At 32.3% G+C, this 12,128-nt stretch overlaps 1 protein-coding gene and 1 long non-coding RNA gene across 2 annotated transcripts in view; one reads left to right on the forward strand and one right to left on the reverse strand.

Annotated features, from left to right (window-relative positions):
- The window catches only part of LOC127878447 (cyclin-dependent kinase-like 5), a 41,069-nt gene that overhangs the window by 9,876 nt on the left and 19,065 nt on the right, over positions 1–12,128 (forward strand). Inside the window, exon 5 of the mRNA XM_052424972.1 lies at positions 4,098–4,234. Coding sequence (XP_052280932.1) covers positions 4,098–4,234 — 137 coding nt within the window. The remainder of the gene's footprint in view (positions 1–4,097; positions 4,235–12,128) is intronic.
- LOC127879615 (uncharacterized) lies at positions 10,156–11,505 on the reverse strand. The gene is made up of 3 exons (XR_008049176.1): positions 11,066–11,505; positions 10,589–10,793; positions 10,156–10,290 (listed from the first exon to the last, which is right to left on the reverse strand). It is a non-coding gene; the product is annotated as an uncharacterized LOC127879615 (long non-coding RNA).

The following is a 12,128-nucleotide window of genomic DNA, read 5'->3' on the forward strand; positions in this document are numbered from 1 at the left end:
AATCCATGATATATTGGGGTTTGTTTGCATTAGCGGTACATGTAAGTTTTGATTCAATCTTCATATTTTTTTTTGTATTTTGGGCGGTTGGGCATGGTAAGTGGATAGTACATGTATACATATAATTGCTCTTGAGAAACTGTGTTGCTGGAGTGTTTACCAACTGTCTGTTATGAGTCGTAAAACTGGTGACAACCAAGCATTATTTGTTTGCAGTAAATAAAACCAATTTCACAAGTATCCTTATTACATGAAATTTAACAGGAAACAAAGTTGGAGTCAATTTATTATATTTCATTGAAAGCCGTTTAATGTTTATTGTCAATGCCCAAACTTTATTTTATCATTATTTGAGTCACAAAGTTCATGTAAATAATTCTTATGGAGATGTTTTCCAGTTCATTTTATGACAAGTTTAGTCGTATGATTTTGTTTGTAGTTACTATCATGGTCTGTGTTTGGCGTAGTAAATGTTGTATCCTATTGGTTTATTTGGACATAAGTATTTAGTTAGTTTCATGTTCCATGGACCTTTCAGGCTTTATTTAACTCGATGGTTCATGTTAACTTCCCCTTTTGAATTCGAACAAAGAGAATTTACGGAGATAATTTTTGTCTGGCGATAAAGCTACTTTGTATGAACTTGTGTTCACTAAAAAAATTGCAGGTTAAACCCATTTGAGACTTATCAAAATAAAGTAAATAGTAGATGTGGGGTTTGTTGGGTTTTCCACAAATTAACTGTTAAGAATGATTGCTTTCATTGATAGGGAATCAGATTGCATTGAGGAAGGACACTTGAATTGAAAGAGCTTTTCAAAACATGATAGCACTAAGTCTTACATGTGCAATTTATATAAATCTGGGATAATATAGTGAAATATTCATCAATATTTTAGTCTATGATTTTTACAGTTATAAGCTACAATAAAGTAAAAAAAATGTGTGGCTAAGGCATATTTAATATTTTGCACAAAATTAATTATTACGAAGAGTTATAACTGATTGGCATCATCTTTTGGTATCCAAGAAAATTTTGTTGTCCACATATGTATATTTAGTGTAAATATGGCAAACATTGATTATAGGCACTATATATAAACACAAGTGAATGTACATCTTTAATATCTTTCGTGATTATTTTACCAAAAGACAGAAAATCATATAAGAATGATTATACATAATACTTTGTGATGTGATATTTTGCTAAATTTAGAAATTAAACTTATGACAGAACTGTCAAAGTTACAAGCAAACTATCTGTCATGCATTGGTTTGCAGGAACAATTATTCTTGCAAACAAATTTTTATATTGTAAAACTCTTTATACCTCAACCCTTTCCCACTCAGAAGCAAAGTGAAAATGGCTATGTGCAAACAGCATAAAACCAGCTTTAAAGTAACTCACAGACTGTTCAGGTATTATGCTGTTAGCTGCTCATCAGTATCTAAGGGTTGGAAATGAAACCTTTAAAACTAGAATCTAGTAAGAAAGGTCTAGTATTAAATAAAGCTCATTGAACTTTCTGAGGGACTACAAATGCGGGAAAATACGTTTCTAAGTGGTAAAATATGATTGGAAAGAGCAATTATTTTGGTCATCATAGCAAGCCAGAGATACATAATGGCTATTTTGATAGCACAAATCTGTAAGTGGTCTCAAGTAGAAAACTTAAATATCAAGCTTGGGTGATCATCCACTTCAAAGCACTGAAAGAACTTCATGACTCTTACACCAGAATGGCATGCAATATTTGTTCATTGTTTTTTTGTAGCATGTCATAAAAATGTTAAAATACAATATTTTGATAAAGATAATATAGGCAGACCATTTATTACATGGTTTGATGTCTTTACAACTTACACATGAAGGTGAAAAACTTTCATTGAATGTACGTCATCCATTTTCAGTGCATTCTTTTAAAAATTAATCAAGATATTTGCAATTTCAATTGAAGTAAATTGACTAAAGACAATTAGTACCCCATACCAAACAAGTATATGTATACATTTTATACACAGATTAGATTTTTGAAAAACATACATTTGAGAAATGATTATGTTAAATAACCATCTCCATCTCTATGTTTTGTTTTATTTCTGTAATTTGAATATTTTCTTTCCTGATGTTTATGTTTTATGATTAAATGGCAAAAAATTATTTTCCACACAGTTTTGGAGCTTGCAAGCTCAATTTTTACTACCATGTTTTTGCCTTTTTTGAACTTCAGTCGTAATTACACTGCTATCAAATAGCAGTCCAATTAAAAAAAACAGTCTTTATCTGAAACCAGCTTTTAAAAGAGTAGACAAATTGTCAACACAAAATTTTTCTGAATCAGACCCTCCAGAATAATTAATACACTTGAAAGTTTTAATAGTATTTGATACTTATACATTATTTTGTTTTAAACGGTTTGCCTTGAAGAAAAGTATACTTTAGCACTGTTTTATGTTGGTGTTCAAAATGTGCTTTGAGGTTACAAATCTGTTTTCATTTACTAAGCTGAATGTCACAGTTTTCGGATAAAAACGTATTTAAGTATTGTTAATGCACATGTGTACAACAAAATATGCAATAAATCAGCTCAAATATTATGAAGTTTATTTAATAAATCAATAAATGTATATATGTGTCTTGTTCTGAGAAAACTGGGCTTAATTCATGTGCGTAAAGTGTCGTCTCAGATTAGCCTGTGCAGTCCGCACAGGCTATTCAGGGACGACACTTTCCGCTTGAATGGTATTTTTAGTTTCAAGGAAGTCCCTCCTTACTGAAAATCAAGTTAAGGCGGAAAGTGTCGTCCCTTATTAGCCTGTGCGGACTGCACAGGCTAATCTGGGACGACACTTTACGCACATGCATTATGACCAGCTTTCACAGAACAAGACACATTTATATGGCTCATATTGTCCATACAAAAGCTCTTAAAGTATTTTCTAATTAGACCTTCAAAAGATAAACATTAGCACATAAAATATTGAACAAAAACAATTTTGATCACAAACAAAAATATTGCAGAAAGAAATAGAAAATTTAGCATACTGAAACGTTACAACCATAAATGTTCTTAATAATGTAAGGATGAAAAAAAGTCATCTGGGTGACATTATATTTAAAAGAAATACTTTCTGTTGTGTTGTTAAAAATATCATTAATCTCAAAATGCAAAAGCATCAAAGATGTGCTAATGTTTTTGTTGTCTGTAAACTGTGCACTTGTTTTAAGAAGCTATGATTGAACTGGTCTCAAATTTGCAACAAAAATAAGAATGTAAAAGGAGAAAAAATCATAGTTAACTTGGACATTTGTTCACAATACATAATAGGAATTACACCATGCTCATTTACAAATCTTCCATGTTTATTTGCATTTTATTAGCTCTGCAGTTTTCTGAGAAAACCTGAGGTATTGTCATAGCAAGCTCGTTGTGTCGTCCGCCGTCCGCGTCGTGCTAAAACTTAACATTTTGTTAACCTTTTTAACATTGGGTCTAAAATGAAAGTGCTTCCACCTACAACATTGAAACTTCATATGTAGCTGCACCTTGATGAGTTCTACACGCCACACCCATTTTGGGATCACTAGGTCAAATGTCAAGGTCACTGTGACCTCTAAAAAAAAATGAAACAAAATCTGACAAGCTTTCATTTATTCAAAACTGAACCCACAGCCTAGCGTTGGCACCCGTTATGCGGTGCTCTTGTTGAGTCTTAATAGTTATAAATCTTCTAAGGAAATTATTGTTTACTATTTAAAGTGAAAAGAGCAAAATTAAGCCAATATGCGTTGTGCAAAGTTTATCATTCTTTGCAATTTTTCACAAAAGAGGTCACCCTGAGGTTTAAGGATTCCACCTCCCTTTTTGTCTGCTTTAAGTCTTTATCAATACCTAGATGAAAGAAATAATTTTGTGGGGGCTGTGACAGTTGTCTGCGGACTAGTGACTTTTTGCTATGTGAAGACCTCAATCAAATTAAAAACTTTTGTTTTTCCAAACCCCTTTAAAAATATGTTAGATCTGTTAGTATTTTGCATTTAATAAAAGCATTTTCAGTATTTTCTCAATTTTATTTGGAGCTTTTACTTGTTTTAGAAAACGAAGATGTGCGCCGTACCACGCTTCGAGAACTCAAAATGCTACGCTCACTCAAACAAGAGAACATTGTGGAGCTTAGAGAGGCGTTTAGGCGCAAAGGAAAACTTTACCTAGTCTTTGAATATGTTGAAAGGGTAAGCAAATTAAGTGTGACAAGAAGTTGATCAAGTTCAAGATGTTATTCTTTACCGTACCTTGGCTCAGAACCCTACCCGCCCACCTCATTTTTTTTATTTTTTTTACAATGTTCAAAGGTATTTTTAATGAAAATTGTTTGCAGTATAAAAACACACCAACAATAAATCTATGAAAAGCAGCATGTTAAAGTATCTTGTTAAGAATGATATAGTCCTCTTGTTCAATGTTATTTAGTAAAAGTCAGTTTCTTTGCATTTGTTTCCCATTTTCTATAATGATGTGTTTTGTATTACCATGACATAAACAACTCTTAAAGATTTTAATTAAAGAGTAGCTCAGGATAAGACTGATATCTGGATTCAATCATTGATTGGTCCAGATTTATTGCTTCAAGTTGAGAACAGCAACTTCAGACTCTTTTAATTTTTTCTGAGATAAAATCATTATTGCATGGCTAATACATGTAAGGTGCCAATATGTGAAATGGTGTTAATTGTCTGGCACGAAATGTGGGGGTGTTGGTCCCTGATGTATGGAATTGAAACTTCCTATTTTCTTCATTAAGTGTATTTGGATATAGAAAATCTGTTTTACCCACTGGTACATTATTTTATTCAAATATCTAAATAATTATAACAGCAGTAAGGAGAAAAACTTTGAGGACAAAAGCTCAATAGACAAGAGCTGCCCAGTCATGGCTGATGACAATGCACAAATGCTTGAGATTGCATAACCCCAGAAAAAAGTTCACCCAAATTTAATTTTAAACCTGGACAAAAGCTCTCTTGAAATTGGTTAGATTGTGTCTGCTTTAGACAGCTTTTGTCAGCCTCTATCAACTTTGATGGGTGAGCTAATGTCCAGGTGAGCTTTTGGCTGCCTGCCACTAAAACTCGGGTAAATTTTAGCATGGAGAGCTCTGTTGTCTTTTACTCTAGCAATATGAATATTAATATGGTCAGATAGATTGTTTTGCTTTATTTATTTGTAGCAACATCGTGCTCAGTGATCACACAATATATTAAAACATCCGATATTGCCATGTTTCAATGTCATAGTTATAATCTGTAATAAGAACTTTTATTATTAATTATTGATTTACACCATTGGGAAGCTATGTATTGGCGCAGTGTTTCCTTTTCATATTAATGATTTGCAATCAGATTAGCATACTTACTACATTAAAAAGCAATTTACTTGTAATATGAACTTGCGAGTCTCTGATCATTATTGCAGAATAGCAGATACCAATCATGATTTCATTTAAAGTGACATGTTGACAGTTTAGATAAACTGGTTTGAGAAACCTGTGATTTCTGCATTATGATGGGTTTTTATTGTGTGCTTTATTTGTGTTTGAAAGGCTTGTATGTGTTATTAGATAACTCATCTTTTCAATTCTTAATGTGCTTTGAGTGTGAATTGTAAAAAAATTATTTGCAATTTATAAAGTGGAGAAAAAGTACTCATCTATGATCACAACCAGTGCTGTTTGTATGGTTTTTTTTCCTTTATTAGTTGATTTAGTCCAAGTAACTTTTAATAAATTCATGTAGAATTAGTATTTGTATGAATTATTATTTGGGTTTAAAAAATCATAACCGAAGTTTCTTTTAGAAGGTTCTGCATAAAAAGACTATGTAAATAATAATTATATCAATTTGAAAGAGCCCACCATTTTTTCTTAAATGCTTTCCATTCATAATCCACTTTTTTAAAGACATGTTTTATACAATTATCTTGCCTAGCTATGTTTCCCTGTCCTAAGGGTGGTTAGGGTTAGGGTTAGGGACAGGTTTTATTATGATTGGCTGTTACTGCTAACATCAAAGCTTGCCAGGCCATATCAGAGTTAATTAATTTTCTTTGCAAATCATTAAGTAGTGAACTTTCATTTTTCTTAGCGATTCAACAAGTATCGAACTGAGCATTTTAATTCATTTGGTGAGACGGCGACTTTGAAAATTGATTTGGAAGCTGTTATATGAGTTTTATATGTCCGCTCTGCTGGTCATAAAATATTGATTCACGATTGTTGTTTTATGGCTTCCTGTTTAAGATATTACAATAAAAACCTGTTTCAGATTAACTATAATGCAAACATTGCTTAAATCCATAGTGCTTTGAGGGAAAAGTAAAGCGAAGTAGGTAAAATCCTGATGCGGTATTTGCATTTGAATTGTCACTAAAAAGTTTTTAGTAGGGATTTGCATAAATTGCTAAGGCTTGCTCTATTTGCATTTAAATTAATGTTTTCCTTTGAAAGTAGAGTTTTAAAAAAGGTTCTGTTTCAATGTTTTGTTGTGTTTTATTCATGGTCATTTACATTGCTGCCCTTATAGATGAAATAACAAGATCAAGTATGAGGGAAAACCATTTTTATAAGCATAGCATGGCAGCATAGATAAAGCCAACTGAAATAACAGGGAACATGGTTTTACATTAAATCTTAAAAAAACAACATTACATAGAACAGGAATTGAATAGGGAAACAAAGATACAAAGAAGGGCACATATTTACATAAAACCTAATAAGTACTGGAGGAAATCTCTCTGTATAATTTTGTCATATAAGCATCTGGGAGCTTTTCGAAAACCAACCCAGTTTTCCTTCTGTTTCTTTAAAGCCTCTTCTTGTATGGGACAAGGAACAGTTTGGTATTGGCTCTTCATCAATCTTGGATTGACTCATTTGAATTACAGATAAATAAGGCAGACATGGAAGATTGTAATATGTATTCAACCGGGGATTTTAATTTTCACTGTTTAAGCCAAAACATATTTAACAATAAGAAATGGGAAAAACTTATCACTGATTTTAATTTAAAACAACACGTGTCTTTTCCAACAAGGGTTACGGAACGTTCATCATCAATATTAGACCATTTGTATTCAAAATATGACAACATTTCTGAGGTAATCATACCAAAAATAGGCATAAGTGACCATTACCCAGTAGTTTTTACATTAAGCGTCAAAGGTAAAATTGTTAAAACAGATGATCATAAAATTATTAAGTACAGATGTTTTAACAAATTTAATGAAATCAATTTTCAAAATGACTTAGCAAATGCTAATTTTGATATGGTTGAAACAATAGAGGATGCTAATGAGGCATTTGAAGTATTTTATAACATATTAAACTCAGTCCTTAATAAGAATGCCCCTATCAAATATAAAAAAGTGAAGAGATTACAACAACCTGGTTGGTACAACGAAAACGTAAAACAAGCAAGGTCTTTAAGGGATAAATATAAACGTGAATCTAATTGGCCACAATATAAGTTGTGGCGTAATAAATGTAACAGTGCAATCAAAATGGCTAAAAAAGAATATTTTTCGAATGCGGTACAAAACAAAACAAGTGCGAAATCGCTCTGGAAAACTATTAAATTAGCATCAAATGAACACACAGAATCCTCTATTTTGCCAAATGTAATAAGGAAGGATGATCGGATAATATCTGGTAAAACAAATGTAGCTAATGCACTTAATGATCACTTTGTTGACATCTCGAAACTTATTAAAAAGACTAAATTTGCTGAACACGATTTCCACTCACTAAAAACATATCTAGATGCTAAGCTAGCCCTTCCCAAATAAGTGTGTAAAACTCGAGTTAAACACGAGTTTTATCCGTGTTAAACCAAGCGGTATTGGCAGTTGGTTTTTAGTGGGTTTTGGTATGTTGGTTTTTGTGAGTTTTGGTAAGTTGGTTTTTTCTGTGTTTAAAGTGGGTATTTTTACCAACTTGGTTAAAACTGAGTTAAACACAGAAAAAACTCACTTGTTACATAAATGTGGGCTTTGGTAAGTTGGTTTTTTGTGAGTTTTGGTAAGTTGGTTTTTTGTGAGTTTCGGTATGTTGGTTTTTTGCGAGTTTTGGTAAGTTGGTTTTTTCTGTGTTTAAAGTGGGTATTTTTACCAACTTGGTTAAAACTGAGTTAAACACAGAAAAAACTCACTTGTTACATAAATGTGGGCTTTGGTAAGTTGGTTTTTTGTGAGTTTTGGTATGTTGGTTTTTTGTGAGTTTCGGTATGTTGGTTTTTTGTGAGTTTTGGTATGTTGGTTTTTTCTGTGTTTAAAGTGGGGGTTTTTACCAACTTGGTTAAAACTGAGTTAAACACAGAAAAAACTCACAAAAACCAACATACCAAAACTCACAAAAAACCAACATACCAAAACCCACAAAAAAACCAACATACCAAAACTCACAAAAAACCAACATACCAAAACTCACAAAAAACCAACTTAAACACACTTCTGTCTACAATAGTGTGTTTAAGTTGGTTTTTGTGAGTCTTTTGTTCGTTTAAGGGATCATAAAATTTTGCTTGTTTGACCTGTAACCTTGGTAAAAAAAAATATTTACACCTTAATGGTGAAAAGGTTATTTGAGATAAAATCACAACAGATCATTACAAGCCCCATGTGATTATAAATAAAAGACACACACAATTTGCAAAAAACAATGTTTATATTAAAAACAACAAATAATGTGAACATTTTAACAGTGCATTTTTAACAAAACCAGGAAAACATCTACCCAAGATACATTATCACAATATGCGAGCACATTTAACATAATAAATTAAAATAAATAACATTCTCCTTTTTGGGCTACCACAGGTAAAAATGGGAGGAAGGGTATGAACCATGATTATATACAGTTTCAGTTAGTGAGGGGTGATACAGAGGATAAAATTAATAATAATTGTTTTTAACTGTGTTGGTGGTACCGGATTTATAAAATGACAACATTAAGGAATCCTTCATCCTATCTTTTCCTGGAATAGCCCTTTACACATATTTACACCTATGAACAAAGGAACATATTGCTCAGCACTAAACAGTTTATATATTCTCCCCGCAGTACATGACACAAAGCCTCCTCAAGGCCCATCTCATGTTCTCTTCCACTGTTGATATGGGCAGGGCAAACTTTTTGGAGATGACAACTGAAATGTATATGAACAATCAATGCAGGATTTTACTGTACATTACAGTATTAAAAAAACATGTAGAAGTTTATTCCACCCAAATCAAGTCTGATCTGAATGACTTGATTTTGGTGGAATAAACTTTTACATCAATATCATCAGTTCAGATATCCCATTTTAACATCATCTACATTAGAAGGATTTCGTTTTTGAAACAAGGAGGCAAATTACTGTTGCTTGAATTTTTTATATCGTTCAAAATTAGAGCTTGATCGTTAACTTTATACTGAGGTTATTTTTGTCTGCCTATGTGTTAAATTCTCAAAACTTTTATACACAAACACAATTTTTAGTAACTCTTAAATTTTAGCAGTAGTATTAAATTAACGCAAGACAGATTATGTGCTGGAGTCAAATTTGAATCAATTGCATTATGTTTGTTTCAAAATGAATATGGAGGCAGTAGAACACCTATATATTTAAATCCCCTTTTTTCCTATAAAAAAGAATCATACCAACCATGGCGTAGTGTTCAGCAGTGCTCCAGCTAGAATTTGAAAAGGGCAGGGCGGCTTTTTTGTCAAAAGGGCACTTTCGACGCGCAGTATTTTGTGAAAAGGGCACTTTTGACGCGCAGTATTTTGTGAAAAGGGCACGTTCGAGCGCGCGAGTGTTTCTGGAATGCTTTCTATTGCATGTTAATTTATATGTTATAAATAATTGTATTATTCCCATTATTATTAAACCATTCAAATATAATGTCTACAATGAGGATTAAACTAATTACAATGTAATAAGAGATTTATGAATTATCATATGTAAAAAAAAAAAAAAAAAAAATTTTTTTTTTTTTTTGAGGGGGGGGGGGGGGGGGCAGGGCGGAGGTTCGGGGGGCAGGGCGGAGGTTCGGGAGGGCAGGGCGTGGCGCCCTTCGATTTAGGCCTAGCTGGAGCACTGGTTCAGCAATCAGGAGACCCTCTCGAATCTCCCCCTTAGGGGAGGTTGAACAGCACTTCATAGAGCAGTCACCAGCTGATCAGGTCTGAAAACTATACTATCATGGCCTTTGCGAGGTGCGTCTTGTGCATGATCTCATTTGAGATCAGGTCCTGAAAGATATTTTATAATGTAAGTGATAAATATTGCTGTTATGGTATATCTTGTTACTATAAATATTATTAATTTAAATCAGAACAAGTTTGTTTGCTTGTTGTTTTTGTTTGTTTATTTTTGCAATTTAAATCCTGTGATCACATGTGACTTAACGCTTGTCATAAATAATTAAAAGAAATTACGTGTGGTAGAAAATACTGTTTGAAAATGTACCAAGATATGTGGTCTCATTTGGCTGTGTGGACTGGTCGGAAGTGTGACGCCTTTCAAATACTAAAACCTGTATAGTTTTACCTCTCAACAAATCCAACTTTCCTTGGTCAAGGACAGGGCTCGGTTTTCCCACTCCTGATCTACTCAAGTTGGACTGCTCGTGCAGGGTAAAATCTGGTGTCAAAATCCATACATCAGTAATAGTCCCCCTTCTGCTGTCTTTTGGCAGGAATATTCTATCCAAAGAATCTTCCAATCAATGTAAATTTCACCTTGGGAGTTTAACCTTCAAATTTAAAATATAAAAGTTTTCATTGAATATGTGGGAAAGAAATCTGTTCATTAATGACCAGAAATAGGTATAAATAACATTTAAGATGACAATAATCATAAAATACAGCCATAATTATTCAAATGGTGTTGTTTTTCCTTATAATTGCATTACATTTATACTTATCCATTTACATTTCCCAGTGACAATACATAAATATGATAATGATCATAATTAATTCAATATAAAACTTAATAAAAAAGTGATGTAAAAATGAAAATACAAACCTAAAACAACTGTTCTTCAGTATTCCAAGATAACAGGCAGTTGATGAATTATGAGACCATATCACTTTAACCATCCACTTTGAATCTCCTTTGCAACAAACTTATTGTTGATTTACACATTGTAGTACATACACATTGTTTTCACCACACAATACTTCATGCTGAAAGTTATTCAAGACATTTTAAACTAGAATTATAAGTCTTAATGTTACTCAATTATACCTTAAAGCTCAAAGTCAGTTGATGAAAACCCCCTTTGTTTTCAAAACATAACTTCCTGTCTCCAGCCAATCAAAGTTGCTTGTTTTCAAATAGATGGTGGCTCAGCCAATCAAAAGTCTATCAACACCCCTTTGTTAGGCCTATAGATGGAGCACTGATACTGTGATAAGAATTAATGTTTATGATTTAATTGGGGGGGGGGGGGGAGGGCTAATCTCTTATGTGTGTCAGCCAATTACTAAATCTGAGAAATATCTACTGATTTCAACACCAACATATATGTATTTATTGAATAATACACAGCACCCTTAGCATATTATATTTAATTGTGAATATTAAAAAAAAAACATGCTGAATGGTGTTAGCAAATAATATTAATAGTATAAATATTATTTATTTTTATTGCCTTTTAAATTGTATGTTAAAGGTCAATGTGGTAGGCATTAATTGTATTGGGGTTAAATATCAGTATAAGAAAGTTAAAATAGTTATTGTTTTTATAATTGATGCTGGCAAGCCCACATAAGTTTCCATATATTAATCAACACTTTCACACTGAAACTAGTTTTATTTATTATAAAAACAGTGTCACTCTCCCCCTCAAAAAATTAATAAAAAAACACACTGTAAGTCTATTGAATTATCCAAAGAACATGAATTAAATGGAAGTATTCACATTTTTATAGATGTGTGATTGTTCTTATAATATATTTAATATTTATGTATTGATTCAAAGTGAAAGACAAACAATTTCATATTCAGGTATAAAACTAAGTTTGAACATTTTAACATTTTTATAGTATCTGTGAACCTGTGATGTTCTGAAAGAGCAATTTTTATC

This window comes from Dreissena polymorpha, chromosome 4 (assembly GCF_020536995.1).
Source record: "Dreissena polymorpha isolate Duluth1 chromosome 4, UMN_Dpol_1.0, whole genome shotgun sequence".
In the NCBI taxonomy this organism is placed as follows: Eukaryota; Metazoa; Mollusca; class Bivalvia; order Myida; family Dreissenidae; genus Dreissena; species Dreissena polymorpha.